This window comes from Carassius carassius, chromosome 6, assembly GCF_963082965.1.
Source record: "Carassius carassius chromosome 6, fCarCar2.1, whole genome shotgun sequence".
In the NCBI taxonomy this organism is placed as follows: Eukaryota; Metazoa; Chordata; class Actinopteri; order Cypriniformes; family Cyprinidae; genus Carassius; species Carassius carassius.
In genome coordinates, this window is record NC_081760.1 from 19501345 (window position 1) to 19524960 (window position 23616).

A 23616-nucleotide genomic window follows, 5' to 3' on the forward strand; every position below is an offset into this window, starting at 1 on the left:
GATTACTTCTCTTGGAGTACCTCGAAGCTCAGTATTAGGGCCATTAAATTTTTTTACACTTTACATGCTACCATTTGGAGATATCATGAAGCATGGTGTTAGCTTTTACTGTTATGCTGATGATACTCAGCTTTATATTTCTTTGTGGCCCAGAGAAACCAATACCAATTTGAAAAACTAACGGAATGCATTGTCGAGATAAAATCCTGGAAAAGGAGTAATTTCTTACTGCTAAATTCTAAAATTCTGAATTGTAGGACCTAAAAACTCTAACCTAGAACATTGTTTAAGACTCGATGGCTGCTCTTGCAATTTTTCATCTTCAGTTAAGTACCTATGTGTGATACCAGATCGCAATCTTTCCTTTGAAATAAACATTTCTAGCATTTGTAAAAAATTGCATTTTTCTATCCCAAAAATATATCTAAATTACGACCTATGCTCTCAATGTCAAATGCAGAAACGTTAATTCATGCGTTCATGTCCTAAAGTTTAGATTATTGTAACGCTTTATCGTGTGGTTTTTCTGCACGCTTAATAAAGAAACTTCAGCTGGTCCAAAATGCAGCAGCTAGAGTTCTTACTAGAACCAGGAAGTATGACCATATTACCCCGGTTCTATCAACACTGCAATGGCCCCCTATTAAACATTGTATAGATTTTAAAATTTTGCTTATTACTTATAAAGCCCTGAATGTTTTAGCACCTCAGTATTTGAACGAGCTCTAATTGCACTATAGTCCTCCACGTCTGCTTCATTTTCAAAAATCTGGAATAACCTACCTGACATTGTTCGGGAGGCAGACAAACTCTGTCAGTTTAAATTTAGATTAGAGACCCATTTCTTTAACCTGGCTTCTTTAACATTTCTAATATTCAAATCAGTTAAAGGATTTTTAGGCTGCATTAATTAGGAAAACCGGAACCGGGAACACTACCCATGACACACAATGTACTTGCTACATAGTTAGAAGAATGGCATCTATGCTAATATTAGTCTGCTTCTCTCTTATTCCAAGGTCATTGTTGCCACCAGAACCAGTATGTATCCAGCCCAAAATGTGGATCAGCACCTAGAGAGGACCTCTACAGCCCTTAATGTCAGTGGAGAACAGGACAACTATATGAGCCCCAAAGACAGATCCACTCAACACTTTGTCTCCTAGATGGCCAACGGGACGACCACAGGAATCTGACTTTGCTGCAGCCTCGAATTGATCTGCTGGTTTCGTCTGGCCAGAAGAGAACTGGTTTCTTGCTGTTGTCGCCTCTGTCTTGCTTAGTTGGGGATACTTAATTTCCAGCGATATCATCGACTTGATTGCACAGATACTATTTAAACTGATATGAGCTGATTGATGACATCACTGAGTTCAATGATGAACTGCTTTTTGCATTATTGACATTATTCCTGTTTAATTTTAAGTTGGTTTGACACAATATGTATTGTTAAAAGTGCTATATAAATAAAGGTATAAAAAATCATGATTTTGTTTAATTGTGCAGCCCTAGATTAAACTCACATAACAAACTCTTGCTTTACTTTCTCATATCTTCTTAATCCGCCTCCACCTACCTCCTTCATCAATTCTTAGAGCCAACGACTTTGCAGTTTTCTTAACAAATAAGACAAGAACCATCAGTGACCAATTCTCCATACCTCAGACTGATAACTTCATAATGACTAATACACTCTTTCTCCTCCTCCTTTTCACTCTCAGAGACAGACGTTTCCAAACTTATCCTGTCCAATCATCCATACTTGTCCACTTGATCCTATCCCCACTCACCTCCTCCAAGTGATTTATTCTTCAGTCATACCTTCACTTACTCACATTATCAACACCTCTCTTCACTCTGGTACATTTCTCTCATAATTTAAGCCAGCTCTGGTAAGACCACTGCTTAAGAAACCATCCCTAATCCAGCACTTCTAGAAAACTACAGACCAGTATCTCTTCTTCCATTTATTGCAAAGACACTTGAGCAAGTTGTGTTCATCCCACTCTCTATGTTCCTTGTACAGAACAACCTCCTGGACAGCAACCAATCTGGCTTCAAAAGCGGCCACTCAGCTGAAACTGCCCTGCTGTCAGTTACTGAAGCCCTGCGACTGGCAAGAGCAGATTCCAAATCCTCCTGTGGTTTAAGTCCTACCTCTCAGATAGATCCTTCAAGGTGACTTGGAGGGGTGAAGTATCTAAGTTACAACTTCTTGATACTGGGGTTCCTCAAGGCTCAGTACTTGGACCACTTTTCTTCTACATCTACTTGTCATCATTAGGATCTGTCATTCAGAAGCATGGCTTTTCCTATCACCTCTATGCTGATGACACTCAACTCTACTTCTCATTCCAACCAGATGATCCAATGGTAGCTGCTCGCATTGCAGCCTGTCTGAGTCACATTTCTAGCTGGATGAATGACCATTACCTTTAGCTCAACCTTACTAAGACAGAACTGCTGGTGGTTCCAGCTAACCAATTGTTTCATCACAACTACTCTATACAGCTGGGTTCGTCAACCATAACTCGTTCCAGGTCAGCCTGAAACCTAAGAGTTGTGATGGATCATCAGTTAAGCTTCACAGACCATATTGCTACAATGACCTGTTCCTGCAGATTTGCCTTATACAACATTAGGAAGATTAGACCCTTCCTGGCAGAGCAAGCCACACAACCTCTTGTCAAACCTCTTGTTCTCTCCAGACTGGACTATTGTAATGCTCTTCTGGCAGACCTTCCTGCATGTAATATCAAACCTCTGCAACTCATCCAGAATGCAGCAGCGAGTGTTGTCTTCAATGAGCCAAAAAAAGATCATGTTACTCCTCTCCTCATCTGGTTACACTGGCTACCAGTAGCCGCTCGTATCAAATTCAAGGTACTGATGCTTGCCACAAATTAGGGCTGCACAATAAATAGAAAATAAACCACACACGAATTGGCGGTTGGCAGTGTTTTTTTTTTTATTCACAACTTGTCAGTGAAGTGTGGTTGAATGCTGAATGCATCTAAAAGCCATAGGGAGCTCTCACACAGAAACTCCAAATATGGCCCGCAGAAGTACCATAACACACATAGTTCCAGGAAATGGCAATTTCCATGATAAAAAGTATATTTATAATGATGATGTTTGACGAGTGTTGCTTTTGCGAATGCACATTATAAGTGACTCAAACTCGCATTATAAACGACTCAAACAAAAACATAATTGCAGGGTTTGCGATAGCATAATCACACTAGATAGGTCGATTTGCATGAGATTTAGTGTTAATCATAGTAATATATAGTAATATATATTATATATATATATATATATAATACATAGCAACCCTAGTACAGATGCTAGTGGGGTATATTTATTTGTTACACAGACAGATATTTTTCACAGCACATGTGACATATATGTCGCACTGTACAGACCTGTTATATTTAATGAATAATCCATCTGACCCCTCACCCAACAATAGGACTGGGTTTCGGGATGTCTGTGAACTACCCCCTTAGCCACAACTAACACCCCGAGGCAGAACATGCCCCTGGTTACCATAGCAACAAAGGTATATCAGCAAGATAAGATGGTTTAACAACTCAAAGAAATTTGGGGAGAGTTAACAGTCACATAATTATCAGTTGAATAACCACATATTGCCCATAGAAAGAACATTTCTCCATTAAATTTATAGATAAACCTTGCTATAAATTAACATGCATCCCTGGGACATTGTGTGTATTACTTTTTTGTATATTGTCTTTTGTATACAGCTTAATGCATGCTTTATGAACAAATAATTAACTCTTGTAACCTTATTGGTGTCAAGTTTCATATCGAAATGATCCTTCCTTAAATTCCCCATGAAATAAAAATTAAAGTTTTTTGGGTGTTAGTATCAATATGTTAGTCTTAAGTTTATCTATAAGCCAGTATGCTTCAAAACAGTGACAAAATTTGCATTCATAATATAATATAAGCATTCAAAGCTTGCAGTTTGTCACTTCCGCCAAAATGGATCGAATAGGGATGTTCATTCCGGTTAATTTTCCTGACCGACAACCGTTACTTGTTGTAACGGTATCTGTGACCCATTAAAAATGTCACAGATTAATTTTAATGTACAAACAGCAGCAACCTGGATTCACACATCATCAAATTATGACTCACCTGCAGCACTTCTCAGAACAGAGACAAACAAAATAAAATACTAAATAAAAAAAATAAAATAAATAGGGCTTGTAGTGTCGTCTGCCGCTGATCTGAAGAATCAAGTCTGGGATTTTGTTTCCAGAAAAAAAAAAGACTTTATTTCAAGGAGAATAAAGCTGAATATCTCTCGAATGCCAGGTGGCATTTCCTTGTATGCATTTTTTTTTTCTTTTTTTTTTTTTTTATACAGGGTAATGTTATACATTATACAGGGTAAGGCATGTTCAATATATTTCATATAGTTTTCCTTATGCTTACAATTTGATTCCTCCCTAGAGAGAAGGTTCCCCCTAGACTTGTTATGGTAAAGATGTTTTTCCAGATGTTTCTCATCTGAGGATCTATATTTCTGCCAAGCAAGCACATTCTTTTCACACACAGGCTATATGATTATAATGGAATAATAACTGTTCATATAAATGGCTAGATTCACCTTGATTATACTTGATTAATAAAAATTGTATTAATAAAAAATCTTCTACAGGCTACATTAAATATTTTCAATTAAATCATTAACATTAAGATAACAAAACCTTAAAGAACTGGCAGTCTTTTTTTCATCAGACATAAAAATAAATAGCAGGCCTACCTCAGTGCACAAATGTGTCTGGTTTTTATTTTATTCATTTACTTTTTAAAGTAGCCTGAAATGTTGACGTGCTGTGCGAACAGTCTGGAGTAGAACCACAATTTTTGTTGCTGCTTCAGCAAACATTCTTTTATTGTTTAGAATTTTTGCACTATCAATTTGCGGGTTTTGAAATAGCTATTGAATGCACACTCTTTGTTCACTTTCACTTTGGATTTCGTGTTCACGTACACTCTGTGTAAAGGAGCACATCTAATCTTATAAAATCAGATATTTTTCAGTGAATTAAGGATCTGCTGAGCAGAAAATACTCTAGCATGGTCTGTCAGGCATCTATCCTACTCTCGACCCATGATCAGTCAAGTTTGAGTTGGATGCAGGGTTGCAAAGTCTGTGTATTTTCCACGAAATCAGGCTACTTTTAAACTGATGCCCTGGGTTGATTTTTCGTCATGGGTAAACAAATATGTTTAACTTAATTTTCTTTAACCATGCAGAAAACTTACTTGAAATACTTTTGAAAACAGCTATCTGTCAACAAGTGGGTTTCATGTATCAAATTTCTATTGCATTTCAAACAGCAAATTATGCCTATGTAGCACTTGGAAGAGAAAAACTAAAATACAGCTGAACGATACCGCACACTGTCAAGCAAAGCGCATACTTCTTACAGTGCATATCCTGTCCAATGAAGTCTGCGGTTGCCACTGTTTGGTTTTACCCATACAACATTATACAATATTTGGACAAACTTGATGTTGTGTGTGTGAATGTGTGTGTGTTTAATTGGAAACAAGTAGAATATGGCTCCGTTGCATTGGAGAATCTTTTTTTTTTTTTTTCACCCCTACAGTTTATCCAGTACTCAGTTTTGATCCAGATATCAGACCAGATTTGCACCCCTGCTATGTTGTATTTGTCATTTAAAATATCCCACAACTTATTTGTATATTTATATTCATTGACCATAAAGCACTCTGAGAGTTTCCCCTCAATATGTTTTCAGACTATGCAGAGAGGACAGAGATGTTTGTTTGGACCTTGCCATCTGTTACGATGACTCTACAGTGGCCAGACAAGGGAGCATCGCAGCCATATAAACTGGTAAGACAGTTTGCCAGGGTATACTGGGTTCACTTATTTGCTTTATTCAAAAGCAACTTGAATTGAATTTTTATTTATAATGTGTTTTTGGCTGTCATGTATATATGTTCATGTGTGTTGATTGTGTTGTGGGTATTAGTCCTCAGTTGGTCCCTCTGTGGTGGAGCCCACAGACTGGCAGTCAGTGAATGAGAAGCGTCTGGAGCTGTTAGCAACTGTTTGCAGAAATTCATCTCTGTGGAACCTCACCCACACAACTGTGGGCAAGTTTGTGTTGGACCGCATTTTTGTGTGTGACAAGCACAAAATACTCTTCTGTCAGACACCCAAAGTTGGAAATACACAATGGAAGAAGGTTCTAATTGTCTTGAATGGTAAGATATGTCTTTAGGTATAATAACTTATATATTTGGGATAAAAATCTTACAACTAATTTGAAACTGTAAAAAAAAATAACAATAATTCAGCATCACATTTCAAAGGGATAGTTCATCCAAAAATGAACATTTTATGTTTATCTGCTTACCCCCAGGGCATCCAAGATGTAGGTGACTGTTTCTTCAGTAGAACACCAACTGAAATTTTTAGCTCAAACCATTGCAGTCTATCCGTCTTATAATACAAGTGGATGGGAATCACGGCTAAAACATACAATATAGTAAAAAAATAATTAATTTAATTAAACTAATAATTAAACTAATTAAAACTAATTAAATCCTGTGGCTTGTGACGATACATTGATATGAAAAGACACAAAACGATCGGTCTGTGCAAGAAACTGACAGGGCTTAAAGTTCTCCGGCACCGTGCCGGATTTCTGGCGTGCAGTGTTTAATCCTACATAAAAAAAATAAAAAAATAAAAATCTTTTTGATTGATATCACTTTTGAGTCCATGTGTTCGCCTACCAATGGTATGACATTAACTAACATTAGTAGCCAGTCAGAATGTTTTGCTTTTATAAACACGAGACGCGCATAATAGTATTCAACTGCAGAGTCACAGCCCTGATGAATGGAGAAGCGCGACAAAAAGCTGTGAGGCGAAATGGTCAAATATATCCATCTAGCGCATATTTACATAGAAAAGCTCATTATAAAGCAGCGGAGATTTGTGAACAGCTCAGAGTAAATGTCATCTCAATAAGAATGATATGATTGCCAAAACATATTTACCGGGATTTCTGAAAAGGTCCTGTTCACACATGATCTATTAATGGTAACTTTACCAGTAATTACCAGTAAAGACTGTATGTGTGAAAGGGGCTAAACTCCTCTGTATGCGCTGTGAATTTTAATTGCTTAACGTACTCTGGAAAAACAGTGTGCATTATATCACTAGATTTGTAATGTAAATCATTTATAAACCTTTGCCAACACAGAAGATATATCAACCTATGTCTAAATATGCCATTGTATTGTACATCGATTTGAAAATAAATGTTTCTGCACGTATTCTGCAAATATAAAAATTTAATGGATTTAAACATTGTTTAATCAAGCTGTAAAGTGAAACGTCACCAGGCCGTTGGCGCCCTTTTTTTTTTTTTTACATCTGATTCACACAATGTGCAAACTGTTAGAACTCTCCTGAGCCCATCCACCTATTCGCGTTCTCAAGTAGGCACTCTCTTGCTTTATGGGGATGCATTACCACAATCTACTTGTATCTCTCAAATGGACCACTGACACTATCTACAATCTCAATTAGGAATGTCAATGGTTCACTTAAAATTGGTCCTGTTAAAATTATTGGTTTGTGTTCTACTGAAGAAACAAAGTCACCTACCTCTTGGATGACCTGGGGGTATGCAGATAAACATATAATTTTAATTTTTGGGTGAACTACCCTCTTAAGTATGACATCAACCTGCATATCTCCTTTAGACTTAAAACATGCTTAACTTGTTTTGTCTTTCAGGAAAGTTCTCAAAAGTTGAAGATATACCAGAAAACCTGGTTCACGATCATGAAAGAAATGGTTTACCCCGCCTGTCCACTATGACGGACACAGAAATTCATCAAAGGTTTACATCAGTTCACTTCACAAAAATGTTTTTGTAAAGAGATGTTTCTTGGAAAGTATGTTACCAAACAGGGTAACAACAAAAATTATAGTTTCAAAATCAAGTTTCAAGTTTGTTTTATTTATATAGCACATTTAAAAACAGCTAGCATGGCTGACCAAAATGATAAACAAACAAAGACATAGAACACATGGCAACCCATGGATTCATATCATAAACTCACAATAAATTAAAAGCCAAAGAAAATAAATAGGTTTTAAAGGGTCATTCCACCCGTGGAGACATGAATGTGTATTGAAAGTGGGTCATATATGTAGTAGAATAGTATAATTTTTTTTTTTTTTGGTCCTTCTGGGCCTATAAAAGGCAGAAAATAACTTTTTAGAGCTTGTGGACTGTAGACAACAATCCCCATAGTGCATTGCAATACTCAGCTCCGCAGGCCACTCCCACTACTCCGCCCATCAATGTGGATTAGTTGAGCTCTCCTCTACGCTACCGATTGTAAATTATTTGGCACAATTTGTTGTGAAGAGTTATTTTGCGACCCAATTAATGTTTTTGTGACAAAATGGTGTGCACTTGCATAGTACCGGGATGTTGTTCAAGAACAACATAATGACACTGAGGGATTTTAAGTCACATTTACAGGGGGATTTAAAACAGAATTTAAGATAGAAAATAAGGCTTTAGAACTATGATGATTCTTTGCAATTCAATCAGAAAAATACAGACTTCACTGCTTTCTGAAAAGCACTAAAACAGTCTTTAAGCATTTCATATGAAATTTGGAAAGAAAAGGTAAGGAGTCAATTGTACAGTAGGTGTAAAGCTTTAATTTAGCTGAGTAAAAAGCATCGACAATAATACAGGCATATGATCTTAGAGCAAAGTATCAAAAACCTGAAAATTGCTATGTAGTTTTCAGCATGTGCATACTATTGCTTCTAATGCTTGGCATTCAAGCTCTCACTATCTTACACTGGCTTCAGACCATTGGGCCAGTCCTTTTTGTTGAGCCCTGCTTAACTTTACCAAACAAAGAAAACAAAAAGAAATTAGATATGGCACAATACAGATTACAGGTCTGCAACCATAAATTGGATGTACAAAGGAATTACCTAGATTATAGTGCAATTTCTTGTTGTTCTTTTAGTCCATTTGCACCATCAGATAAATGGGGATGTCTAAACTTGTGTCAACATTATCACTAAACACATTTTCTACCCTATAAAATTTGGCCACAATAGGCTGGTGCATTTATTTTGCAGAACAAATGTTTAACTTGGACACCGTGGTCTAAAAGCATTTGGTCCCTACTGACGTCCACTGTGTGGCCAGAAAAGATGCTAAAAATATTTGTTTTGCATTTCACAAAAGAAAGAAATACATACAGGTTTGAAATGATGTGAGGATGAGTGTTAGACTTTGGTGATTTCTGCATGTACAGAACTGTGAATTACATTATTATATTAATATAACTATATATATATATATATATATATATATATACTGTATATATATATCTATCAAGATTCAACAATATTTCCTGTTCCTTCTCAATGACCCCCTACTGAAACATTAGCAAGTTCTCCTATTCTGTAAGAAGCTGGCCACAAGTTTCTTACACAACCAAGAAGGTGTTTAGTGTGGGAATCCCTCATGCTTCTCTCTGTCAAAATATTTAAAAGATATATGTAAACAGTTAACTTCCTTTAGCCTAAAAGAGCAATGTTTAAGGGTAAAATTAAAGCTTAATCCATGCTCTCTGCCTTATGCAAACTCACTGGCTTCTGGCTTCCTGAGCATCGTATTTATGACACAGCCAATTATAATGGTATCTATGTGTGTGTGTGTGTGTATGTGTGAGTATAAGTTTGGGCAGTGACATAAATTTTGTGTTCTGGAAAGTTTGCTGCTTAAGTTTTTGTGGTGCACTTGGATGATGCGAATGCAGCCACAGTACAACAGCGCAAGTGCGCTCACCACACAACTACAGGTGGAGAGGAGAAAGGGACGAGTGATGTAGTCTATAAATGCCATCAGGGAATACACTGCGTTCAGATGCAATACCACCCAACTTCAAATTTTCAGCACAATGGATGCAATGACAGCGCAAAAATCTTCGTTTACGCGGACGCACACTGTCAAGTGACTTGAGTGCTTGGAAACAAAGTAAATTAGAAATGGTATATTCACTGAACACGTCTTTCTGCACTTATGGAAATAGGAGTACCATAAAATGCATATGTTCTGACGTGCGTGAGACGGAGCAGAACATGGAAGTTCCATGGTGGTCTGCGCACTGCCTGTATGACATGATTGCCATAATCAGGAGGGTCCCCGCTGCAGCTCAACTTTTGTGACTGTGCAGAGAGCGCGTGTACATCAGTGCTTGTGCGGGGGACTTTGAGCACTTACAATCACTTACACAATACATATGTGCCGAACACTTCTTCCCATGCACCCCGTCAAAGGAGTATTCTTCGAAAAGCTTGCACTCACGACCTTGCGTGAGACGGAGCAGAGCTTAAAAAATGAAGAATACCCGGTTCTTTAAGGAACCACAAGGCAAGCAGGTGTGTGCTTCAAATGGCGCATCAGCCTCAATGCAATGCCCTCATAACAAAACAAACCGCTGTTCAATAACTTCCACTGAGGAATGGGAATGACCTTCCTTCAAATAATCAGTACCCCCTCAATTGACACGGCAATAATGAGCCTTGCCTGCACTAAGCTGTAAATGCGTTACTTCAATGCAACAATCTTCCCATTGCAGGCATTCTTGCCAGATAAAACAGATTTTCCCTCTCAAATGGGCATGCACTAGAGACCACAGCTCCAGCTCAAGGTGCAAAGTCTGCCCCCTGCCTGGGACAGCAGGTCATTGCAGACTGTGTTCTTAAAAAGCAATAAATAATACTGCACACCTTTTTAAATGTATCAAATCTAAAATATGTCTAATATTTTAAAATATGTCTAATATCTAATATCTAAAATATAATAATACCATGTAGCTTAGAGAAAATATAAGCACAGACTCAGGCACAGGCTTGACATTTATCCTGCTTGAATTCGTTCTAATAAATGCACATAACTTCATAAGTACCAAACTTTCATCTGTGAATATTACATATTAAATATTTTAACTATAGTCTTTTTCTTTAATTTTCCGTGACTGAAGCCGTCCAATGTAACACATCAGCGAGGCAAAAATGACGTCTATTTGCGAAAATGTGCTTTGATGCGCTTGTTTGATAACTTGTGGTTAAAGCGCCACTCAGCGGTCAAAAGCTGCAAATGCACTTTACAGACGCCGCGGCGGTAAAAAGGGCCTTTAGGCTGTCTACTTAGTGTATGTCTGTTTTAAATGTTGCTCTGTATACAGTGACCAGTGCCGGGACCCACAAATAAAGAGAAGACCAAGCCGTGTTACTGCTATCCCCAGTGATCCATGATCCCCAGCAGTCTCAATTCTCCAAGAAAAAATGCACTCGCCTCCTTAGCCGAAACTGAACCAGACAGCTGTGATAAACCTCTGTCCCTGTTGTGCTTTGAGTCTATTTGTCAACTATTTGATATACAGTAGGAAACCAACCAAAATGCTGCAGGGCCACGGCGTTAACTGCAAGTCAGTCATGTTAAAGACGTTCACAAAACTACTGCCAGGTGGTACAACTGACTGCAATTATATTTTGTTTTGTAAACCGAGATCAAATAACAAAATACAACAAAAATAACTTTATAATATAACATCATAACAATCTTAAAAATCATAAGAAAATTAATTTTAAATGTATTTTTAGAAAGTGAATTTCAACATGTGAAATAGTCATATAGGATGCAGCCTAATGCATAAAAAAAGTAATTTACACAAAGGCTCTTACTGCATGTTATGGTTATTAAACATTCATTATGAAACCATTAAAACCACACAATTTCCATATGTTGTTATTAAGCACTTTCATTTCAATCTACAGGCTAATGAAAGATTTTGAACAACCTTGGCCATTGGTCCACTGTACAAGCATACATATCGATGTGTACAAGGCTGCAGGTTAATGAGACCTTATTCACGTCGCAGTTTTCTCCGACTCGCACCATATAAATAAATAATAATTGATCAAAATAAGTTTCAAGAATAAGAAATCAAAGAATAATAGGATAAACCTGCGACATGAAAAACTAGAAATCGTACAAAAAATTTGATATTAACTTGGAATATATAGATTACATTTAAGGATGTGTGCATTATGCCATAAAAAAAAAGAAAACGATTGAGAGATTGAGGTGGGTTATTGTTGAGTGTTTTAGGCTAGGCCTAGTTCTAACATATTTTGGCACTATAGTCACATTAATGTCACAAATTATGAAAGGCTTGAAACTTTTAATTATTTGCTTATTTATTTCAGCAGTTCACACATATTTATTAGTTATCTGGCCTTTTTTGACACATTTTATTCCTATATACAGAGCTCATGACATGCCGAAAATTATGTCCACAAGTTCCCTTGTGTTAATTAAAACTTGTTTAAATAATAATGAATCCATTTTAAATAAATAAATAAGTTTCACATACAGAATTTGGTCGTGCAGGAGATTGGGGGAATCCATAAAATGTAAAAAATAAAATAAAAGAAAAAAAAACCTTGATCACATTTGATTATTTTAGCCTTCTCAAATCATCATGATTTGCTTAAAATAAAATCTGTACATATAGAACACTTAAAGCATATCAACATGTTAGTTTAAACATTTAAAAGTGCACTGTTAGGCATATATCTATGCGTTTGTGCAGAGAGTGGAAGTTAATACACGGAGGTGCCAGTGCGATCCATTCTTTCTGTTCTTCATAACAGTGGAAACAACTTAGGCCGACATTTTTGCTTATACAGATAAGACTAATATTTCATTCAGAACTGTAAATGGTGTACCCGTATTTTTGTGTAAACTCACATGAATATCATCAAACGTTGTGCTTCTTTAATATAGAGAAAACAAACCGGATGTGCTATCTGCCATCTCTTTTTGCGTGAACATGTCAAGGTCAGGCTGAAATGCAAAGCTCTAAAAGTAGGAGTAGTTTAGCTTTGCCGTGTGAGAAACCGATGGTTTGTATTCAAAATAAGCTACATATAATACATATAAGACTGAATCCATTAAGGGCTAATAATGACAGTAAGATGGTAATATAATTGCGCTTTGGTACATATTTAATTAGGGGTTCAAGCACAAAGTGCTGAAACCATATTGTAATTGTTAGGATATTATTATTATTATTATTACTTTTTTTTCCTCTACGACACACCATTTTTCCGTAAAATTGACCTATAGCTACTAGCTATAGCTATGCTAGTTATTTATTTCATACAGAGGACAGTACTGTCTCTTTTTCATTTCTAATACAAGAATGGCTACCAGCAAAAAAAACAATTTCTCCCCAAAAGCCTCAAAACACTCGATGACGACGTTGCCACAATTGTTAGTCATGCAATCAAAGCACAACAGGAGGCTATGTGAGAAATGGTTTCTTGTATGTTGACAGAGGCTAAGAAATTGATTCTCTGAGCAAAAGTATGGCGTCGATTACAATGAAAGTGGACAATCTTCAAGGCAGTTTACACAAATCAAAAAAGGATACAAACTTCTGCTTGACTCAACTAGAGCAGATCCAATGAAAATGCAACGACCTCGAAGATCGGTCACGTCGCAACAACGTTCGTCTGGTTAAGCTACCAACAGGAATGGAAGGAGACGACCCTGTCGGTTTTCTGCAGAAAATGCTACCTGAATGAATCCCTGATCATTCGGCGCATTCATGCCAGATTGAGATTGACAGAGCCCATCACATATATTCGAATTCCAACTCATCTAGACCACAATCGATGATATTTCGTCTTCTTCGCTATCCTGACAGGCAAGCCATCCTTCAAGGAGCACGTAAAGCAAAGCCCACTTTGCCCGGAGGAGCACGTCTGGAGTTCTATGCTGATTACAGTCACGAAATGGCACAAAAAAGATCCAAGCTTCACCAGAAAGGCGCTGAAACTTTCCTGATCTACCCTGCATTGCTGAAAGTCACTTACAAGGGTCAGAAAAACTCGTTTGAATCTCCGGAAGATGCTGAAAAGTATCTGGAAGGTCTTGATGGTGTGGCGACACCGACTGCTCGCAGATCTTTAAACTTTCCGCCTTAGGAATCAATGGAGGACCACAATTTTGTTCAATAAAATAACTAGAAACCTTTCCAACGTTTGCTCATGGTTCAACCCATCAGATTGAAATGGTAACTTTTTTTTTTTTTTTTTGAAACCTTGAAAAGTTGGGCCTTAGTTCATAATTTAATTCTAGTTACCATAAAGAGTCGAGAGGGAGGGGGCGCATAAAGCACCCAGGATATATATTATCATCAACCTGTTTTTTACTTTATGCGTTATTCTGTGTGAATCCAGCAATTGTAGACTATGGTTAATATAAATATATTGTCTCTGAATGTAAGGGGGTTGAATTCTCCCATTAAACGTACACGGGTTTTAGATCTTGATGTAGCGTTTCTTCGAGAAACACATCTGATATATTCCGTTATATTCCCATAGTATCATCAAGTTGTAATTCTAAAAACCAAGGGGTGACAATTCTTTTTAAACGTAATTCTAATTTTATTATTGAACACAAAGGCTCCGATGATGATGGCCGAGTCGCTTACTGTTGTGCCTTATTCAAAGTTTTATTTTTTTTATTTGTATAGCGCTTTTTACAATACAAATCGTTACAAAGCAACTTTACAGAAAATTATTTTTCTACAATATTTAGTAGTAGCTTATAAGTGGTGACTGTCAGTTTGTGCACGTATGACAGGATTTGTAGAAAAATTAATACAAGACGTAGTCAGCCAGACGATGAACATTATTAATATTATTAAAAATTAATAATTATTATAAGATGCAGTCACACTTGTAGCAATATTTGTTAGTTCTGTTGTTGATTCAGGGTTAGCATCATCTGAGGTCCTCTGAGGGTCAGCATCATCTCTTCTCAGGTGTTCTGGATCCAGACTGGAGCTTGTGTAAATCCCGTGGCAAAACATAGAAACAAAATAGAGACATCATTAGCATAGCTGCTGATCCAACAAAGTAAAATTAATTAGTTTAACCCAAGCTAAAGAATAAGAATACACATTTGATCAGATGCAACTACACTCACAATTTAAAAGATACATTATTCGAATGCTTGGCGAAAGAGATGCATTTTTAATCTAGATTTAAACAGAGAGAGTGTGTCTGAACCCCGAACATTATCAGGAAGGCTATTCCAGAGTTTGGGAGCCAAATGTGAGAAAGCTCTGCCTCCTTTAGTGGACTTTGCTATCCTAGGAACTACCAAAAGTCCAGCGTTTTGTGACCTTAGGGAGCGTGATGGATTGTAGCGTGGTATAAGGCTAGTTAGGTACGCAGGAGCTAAACCATTTAGGGCCTTATAGGTAAGTAATGATAATTTGTAACTGATACGGAAATTAATAGGTAGCCAGTGCAGAGACTGTAAAATTGGGGTAATATGATCATATTTTCTTGACCTTGTAAAGACTCTAGCTGCTGCATTTTGAACTACCTGTAGCTTGTTTATTAAAGAAGCAGGACAACCACCTAGAAGTGCATTACAATAGTCCAGTCTAGAGGTCATAAATGCATGAACTAGCTTTTCTGCATCAGAAACAGATAACATGTTTCGTAGCTTGGCAATGTTTCGAAGATGGAAGAATGCAGTTTTTGTAACATGGGAAATAGTCCAGTCTAGAGGTCATAAATGCATGAACTAGCTTTTCTGCATCAGAAACAGATATCATGTTTCGTAGCTTGGCAATGTTTCGAAGATGGAAGAATGCAGTTTTTGTAACATGGGAAATGTGATTTTCAAAAGACAATTTGCTGTCTAATATAACACCCAGATTTTTGACTGTAGAGGAAGTAACAGTACATCTGTCTAGTTGCAGATTGTAATCTACAAGATTCTGTATAGTGTTTTTTGGTCCAATAATTAATATCTCTGTCTTATCCGAATTTAATTGGAGAAAATTATTTGTCATCCAATCTTTTACATTTTTAGCTTAGATAATTTAGAAGTTTCATCTGGTCTCGTTGAGATATATAGCTGAGCTTGAATGGTTTTGGGACGTGACCAAAAGATAACAACGAGTTAATGATATTGAGAAGCGGTTCTTCTGCTACAGGTAACTACTCTTTCAGTAATTTAGTGGGTACAGGATCTAATAAACATGTTGTTGGTTTAGATACAGTGATAAGTTTATTTAGCTCTTCCTGTCCTATATTTGTAAAGCACTGCAGTTTATCTTTGGGTGCGATGGATGAAACTGAAGTGTTAGACGCTGTAGAATCTACATTTGCTATTGTATTTCTAATGTTATCTATTTTATCAGTTATTACTATTAAACGTTGATGGAATATTTGAATCAGGTGGCGTCTGGTAATTTGTTAATTTAGCCACTGTGCTAAATAAAAACCTTGGATTGTTTTGGTTATTTTCAATGAGTTTGTGTATATGCTCTGCCCTAGCAATTTTTAGAGCCTGTCTATAGCTGGACATACTGTTTTTCCATGCAATTCTAAAAACTTCCAAGTTAGTTTTTCTCCATTTGCGTTCAAGACTACGAGTTACTTTCTTGAGAGAGTGAGTATTATTGTTATACCATGGCACAGTACGTTTTTCTCTAACCTTTTTCAATTTGATGGGGGCAACAGCTTCTAATGTATTAGAGAAAATAGTGCCTATGTTGTCAGTCATTTCGTCTAATTCATGTGTATTTTGGAGTACAGATAGCAGTTGAGATAGATCAGGCAGGTTATTTGTGAATCTGTCTTTGGTGACTGGAACAATAGTTCTGCCCAGACGGTAACGCTGAGACATATACAACCCGAATTCCGGAAAAGTTGGGACGTTTTTTAAATTTTAATAAAATGAAAACTAAAAGACTTTCAAATCACATGAGCCAATATTTTATTCACAATAGAACATAGATAACATAGCAAATGTTTAAACTGAGAAAGTTTACAATTTTATGCACAAAATGAGCTCATTTCAATTTTGATTTCTGCTACAGGTCTCAAAATAGTTGGGACGGGGCATGTTTACCATGGTGTAGCATCTCCTTTTCTTTTCAAAACAGTTTGAAGACGTCTGGGCATTGAGGCTATGAGTTGCTGGAGTTTTGCTGTTGGAATTTGGTCCCATTCTTGCCTTATATAGATTTCCAGCTGCTGAAGAGTTCGTGGTCGTCTTTGACGTATTTTTCGTTTAATGATGCGCCAAATGTTCTCTATAGGTGAAAGATCTGGACTGCAGGCAGGCCAGGTTAGCACCCGGACTCTTCTACGACGAAGCCATGCTGTTGTTATAGCTGCAGTATGTGGTTTTGCATTGTCCTGCTGAAATAAACAAGGCCTTCCCTGAAATAGACATTGTTTGGAGGGAAGCATATGTTGCTCTAAAACCTTTATATACCTTTCAGCATTCACAGAGCCTTCCAAAACATGCAAGCTGCCCATACCGTATGCACTTATGCACCCCCATACCATCAGAGATGCTGGCTTTTGAACTGAACGCTGATAACATGCTGGAAGGTCTCCCTCCTCTTTAGCCCGGAGGACACGGCGTCCGTGATTTCCAACAAGAATGTCAAATTTGGACTCGTCTGACCATAAAACACTAATCCACTTTGAAATAGTCCATTTTAAATGAGCCTTGGCCCACAGGACACGACGGCGCTTCTGGACCATGTTCACATATGGCTTCCTTTTTGCATGATAGAGCTTTAGTTGGCATCTGCTGATGGCACGGCAGATTGTGTTTACCGACAGTGGTTTCTGAAAGTATTCCTGGGCCCATTTAGTAATGTCATTGACACAATCATGCCGATGAGTGATGCAGTGTCGTCTGAGAGCCCGAAGACCACGGGCATCCAATAAAGGTCTCCGGCCTTGTCCCTTACGCACAGAGATTTCTCCAGTTTCTCTGAATCTTTTGATGATGTTATGCACTGTAGATGATGAGATTTGCAAAGCCTTTGCAATTTGACGTTGAGGAACATTGTTTTTAAAGTTTTCCACAATTTTTTACGCAGTCTTTCACAGATTGGAGAGCCTCTGCCCATCTTTACTTCTGAGAGACTCTGCTTCTCTAAGACAAAGCTTTTATAGCTAATCATGTTACAGACCTGAAATCAATTAACTTAATTAATCACTAGATGTTCTCCCAGCTGAATCTTTTCAAAACTGCTTGCTTTTTTAGTCATTTGTTGCCCCCCTGCCAACAAGTAGATAAAAGTGTAAAATTTCTCAGTTTAAACATTTGCTACGTTATCTATGTTCTATTGTGAATAAAATATTGGCTCATGTGATTTGAAATTCCTTTAGTTTTCATTTTATTAAAATTTAAAAAACGTCCCAACTTTTCCGGAATTTGGGTTGTAGTTAATATCAGTGATACGCAGCATGCACGATAAAAGGAAATGGTCTGTAACATCATCACTTTGAGGTACGATATCTATAGCAGTAAGATCGATTCCATGCAATATAATTAAATCTAGTGTATGATTAAAACGATGAGTGGGCCCAGTGGCATTTTGCTTGACTCCAAAAGAGTTTATTAGGTCATTAAAAAAAAAGTCCTAATGCATCATTTGTATTATCAACGTGAATATTAAAATCTCCCATGATTAGTGCCTTATCAACTGTGACCAGAAGGTCTGAGAGGAAATCTGCAAATTCTTTTACTAATTCTGTATACGGCCCTGGTGGTCTATACACAGTAGCCAGAGCAAGAGATACATTAGATTTCTTGTGCATGTCTGACAGTGTAACATTAAGCAGAAAGTATTTCGAATGAGTTAAACCTGTATCCTGTTTTCTGGGTAACATTGAGAATATCACTATATATTGTTGCAACACCTCCTCCACGACCAGTCTGACGAGGCTCATGCTTATAACAGTAGTTTGGTGGAGTGGACTCATTTAGACCAAAATAATCATTTGGTTTTAGCCAGGTTTCAGTCAAGCAGAGTACATCAAAACTATTATCTGTGATCATTTCATTTACAATAACTGCTTTGGGTGTGAGTGATCTAATATTTATGAGCCCAAACTTTTAAAATAGTTTTTGTTCATTTACTTTACATGTTTCTGGTTTCTGGAATCACAATAAGATTTTTTCTAAATCCTACATAAAATTTATATTTTGACCTCACTATTCGGGGGAACACACACAGTCTTAATAGTTTTTACAGCGCAAGTACTTTTATAATTTAAGCGGGTGGAACAAAAGTCATCATAATAGTTATTTGAGAATTGTCTTACTAGTCACATGGAGCGAAGCATCCTGGAGATGTTGTCAGAGAGCAGCTCGGCTCCGCCTCTGCTGGGGTGCAGGCCATCAGCGCGAAACAGCCTAGGACACTCCCAGAAAAGATTCCAGTTATTAACAAATAGCAGTTTCTGTTTGTGATGAGGTTCGACACAGTTATGAACAGGAAGGAAGAAGACAGGGGTCGGCTTGTTGCTGGGACGCTCGTTTTTATTTCCAATAATAAAACAATACTGCGCCTCAAGCGCGTTCAGTGTGTCCTTTGCACAATATTACTCAAATAACTCTGGTCGTTGTCACTCCCGAGCATCGTCACGAGGTCCCAGCTTGTCTCTCTCTCTCTCTCTGTGTCATGCTCCGGCTTATATCCGGTCTCTCCACGCCAATTACTGAAATCAAACACACGTGTTCGTTATTTGCACTTGACCTACTTACGCCTCGCTCTGCTCCATCGTCTCTCTCCCGTTACAGACTCTGCCAAACCACGCCCCCCTCGCCACATACCCCACCGCCCGACTCAGAACGGGGAGCCATCCGGCCTGCAGCCACACCACCCGCCCCACCCCCCCCCCCTCCTGGAGAGGAAGTCAGCCACAGTCATCTGTACACCCGGCCTGTGGATCACCTGAAATTTAAAAGGTTGTAAAGCGAGATACCAACGGGTGATCCGCGCATTGGTATCTTTCATGCGGTGGAGCCACTGCCGGGGAGCGTGGTCCGAACAGAGGGTGAACTCCCACCCCAGGAGGTAATACCGGAGGGTAAGAACAGCCCATCTGATGGCCAGACACTCTTTCTCTATGGTGCTGTACATCGTCTCTCTCTTAGAGAGCTTACGACTGATGTACAGCACTGGCCGTTCTTCTCCCTCCACCTCCTGGGACAGGACCGCGCCCAACCCCCTGTCCGACGCGTCTGTCTGTAAAATAAAGGGGAGAGAAAAATCAGGAGCATTTAGGAGCGGTCCGCCACACAGAGCAGCCTTTATCTCCATCGTCCACTGGACCCTATCTGGTGCCTCCTTTTTAGTTAAATCAGTCAGCGAGCTGGCAGTGTCCAAAAAATTAGGTACAAACCTTCTATAATAACCTGCCAGCCCCAGGAACTGTCTAACCTCCTTTTTGGTCTTGGGTCTTGGACAAGTCGCAACCGCTGCCGTCTTGTCAATTTGGGGACGCACCTGTCCATGACCCAAGTGCAAACCCAGATATCTTACTTCCACCCGCCCAATTGCACACTTCTTCGGATTAGCCGTGAGCCCCGCCCTCCTCGGCGTCTTCAGGACCGCTCGCAAATGCTGCATATGTCGCTGCCAATCCCCACTGTAGATGATGATATCATCCAGGTAGGCGGCGGCATATGCAGCATTGTGAAAGCGGTTTTTTCTTTGGTCATGGGAGACAAGGGGATCTGCCAATAACCCTTAGTTAAGTCCAGTGTCGAATAAAAGCGAGAAGTGCCTAGTCGATCAAGCAATTCGTCCACCCTGGGCATTGGATATGTGTCGAATTTCGACACAGCATTCACCTTTCTGTAATCCACACAGAACCGTACTGAGCCGTCCGTTTTAGAAACGAACACTATCGGGCTCGCCCAGTCACTGTTGGACTCTTCTATTACTCCCATTTCTAGCATCGCTTCTAACTCTCCTTGAACTATTTTTTTCTTATGTTATGGTAATCTATATGGCCGGCTGCGAACCACCACGCCCGGCTCAGTCTCAACATGGTGCTGAATGAGATCCGTTCAGCCAGGCAGGGGCGAGAACACATCAGCAAAATCTGCTTGTATTGCCTTTATATCAGTGAGCTGCGAGGGCGAGAGGTGGTCTCCTCCAGGGGCCAGAGCGAGAGATTGAGACTTTGAACTCACTTCTGGACCAAGATCCTCCTCCCCACTTAAACTACTTTGGTCTGTGTGCACTGAATTTATTTAATACATGAGTTTCACAATTTGAGTTGAGTTACTGAAATAAATAAACTTTTCCACGACATTATAATTGATTGACAAGCACCTGTATGTTTGTAACGATCAGTCAACTGAAGGCGAGCGTAGATGAACCCAAGTGCAGTTTATTTACAGTGAAAACCAAAATATCCAAACCAGAAACAAAGACTTGACTTGACGGGAACAGACTTAACATGAACAGACTTGACTTGAACAGACTTGACATGAAAAGACTTGACTCACCGACAGCAGGTTACATACGTTATTACACAACAAGGCACAAGGACAAAAACCTGACTACTTATAGCAGACAAAGAAGGACACATGACATGAACAAACCAATGGGGAACAAGGCACATAACTAAAACAACCAATGAACTACCAGAACTGATAAATCACATGACAAGACAATAACCAATGAGAACATGACACATAAACAAGACAGAGATACATGAGGGCAAGGGAAGCATGACACAATCGGCATGAAACAAACTACAAAATAAGAGACATGAAAACGGTGAACAAGAAACAAAAGCCAAAACATGAAACAAAAGCCAAAACAGACATTACAATGTTATGTAAAGGGGCATACTTTGTAACTTGATAGGGGATGGAGATACAAGGTGTTGGAAAAATTTATTAATGTCTAATAAAGGTGTTTCAGACATGTTATTTTTTATATATACATATATATATATATATATATATATATATATATATATATATATATATATATACACACACTCATGGTTGTTGATATTCAGAACCGATGTTGTTTTGTTTTGTTTTGTTTTTCTGGTGTTCTGTGTTTCATTTAACTTATAATCCAATTTTTCTTTCTTCCACAAAAAAGGTGGGATGTAGTAATGAAAAGAGTTGTTAGCCTTAAGTTAATTGCTGTGAAAAATACAACACGAGTGCATTGGGGGTTATGGGAAGTGCTCCTGTTTCCAGTTCCTTAAGGGATTTGAATCATAGAAATGTGATAGTGTGTCTGCCTTTAAAACAACACTAGGAAGATGGACCTTATTTCTAAAGGTTTATCAATGCATTACTTACTTTGTGAGTGAGTGTCCTGAACACAAAGAGTTCACATGATGGAAAAAGAATGTACTGTCATGCATACATTCATTTGTATGTTAACAGCTACAAATATCTTTCATTTACTTATTACTAAATAAGTATGAAGTAGGTCTGTGAAAATTACATCAATTTGAAATGTTTACAATAATAGTTTATACTTTTATCTTGACTTTGTGTTTTTGTTTGGTTCACAGGTTAAATTCCTATTTCAAGTTCTTTATTGTGAGAGACCCATTTGAGCGTCTCATATCTGCTTTCAAGGACAAGTTTGTGAAGAACCCAAGATTTGAACCTTGGTACAAACATGACATTGCCCCAGCCATCATTCGTAAATATCGCAAGAGTCACCATGATGATAGTGGAAAAGTGGGTCTTCAGTTTGAAGACTTTGTACGGTACTTGGGTGACAAGTCAGGCCGACAGCACTTGGATAGGCAGTTTGGTGACCACATTATTCACTGGATGACATATGCTGAGCTGTGTGCTCCTTGTGATATCCCCTACAATGTTGTGGGACACCATGAGACTCTGGAGCGTGATGCTCCTTATATTCTAAAAGCTGCTGGTATTGCTGACCTGGTGTCATACCCCAATATCCCACCAGGGATAACCCGCTACAACCGCACCAAGGTGGAACGCTATTTTACTGGAATCAGCCAACGAGATGTTCGTCGACTCTACGCTCGCTACCAGGGAGACTTCAGCCTGTTTGATTACCAGAGACCTGCCTTCCTTGTGGGCTGACATTGAGATTTCCTGACTATATATATATATATATATATATATATATATATAGAGAGAGAGAGAGAGAGAGAGAGAGAGAGAGAGAGAGAGAGAGAGATAGATCTCTGAATTATATGGCTGCCTCAAAGATAGTGTTCAATTGCCTGGCCTATATGGAGTGTATGTTGTTCTTTTGCACTGATCTGAGACTTAATTAGTTACTTTACACATAATAGTATGTTTGAATACATTCATGTGTGGATTTGGGTTGGTCCGGAATCTGCACTAGAGAGTAAATTTAAACATGAATTACTAAGATCAAACAGTGCATTAGTAAAGTTTATATTTTCTTTTTCTTTGGTAATATCTGTATTTACCATACAATAATTAAGTGCCATAATATTATTTTGAAAAGTTTTATAGAAAAGTTTAATTAACTGGATTTAAGACAGTGAATTAGGTAAAATTGTAAACCAGTTTACTATGGATTCATTTTCTAAAATACTGTCTTCTCTATCCTTTCTACTTAAGGGATTGTAGTACTCAAGGATCCTAAAAGACAATT

The 23616-nt window shown here is 38.1% G+C and overlaps 1 protein-coding gene across 3 annotated transcripts in view; it reads left to right on the forward strand.

Annotated features, from left to right (window-relative positions):
- Positions 1 to 23159, forward strand: part of chst10 (carbohydrate sulfotransferase 10) — a 74136-nt gene extending 50977 nt beyond the window's left edge. Inside the window, exons 3-6 of one of the 3 annotated variants that reach the window (XM_059552366.1) lie at positions 5802 to 5899; positions 6039 to 6273; positions 7820 to 7925; positions 22523 to 23157. In XM_059552366.1, coding sequence (XP_059408349.1) covers positions 5802 to 5899; positions 6039 to 6273; positions 7820 to 7925; positions 22523 to 23072 — 989 coding nt within the window. In that variant the 3' untranslated portion in view covers positions 23073 to 23157. Of the gene's footprint in view, positions 1 to 5801; positions 5900 to 6038; positions 6274 to 7819; positions 7926 to 22522 lie in introns of all 3 variants that reach the window. The other 2 variants (XM_059552365.1, XM_059552367.1) reach the window with 2 other exon arrangements.
- Positions 23160 to 23616: the final 457 nt, after the last annotated feature.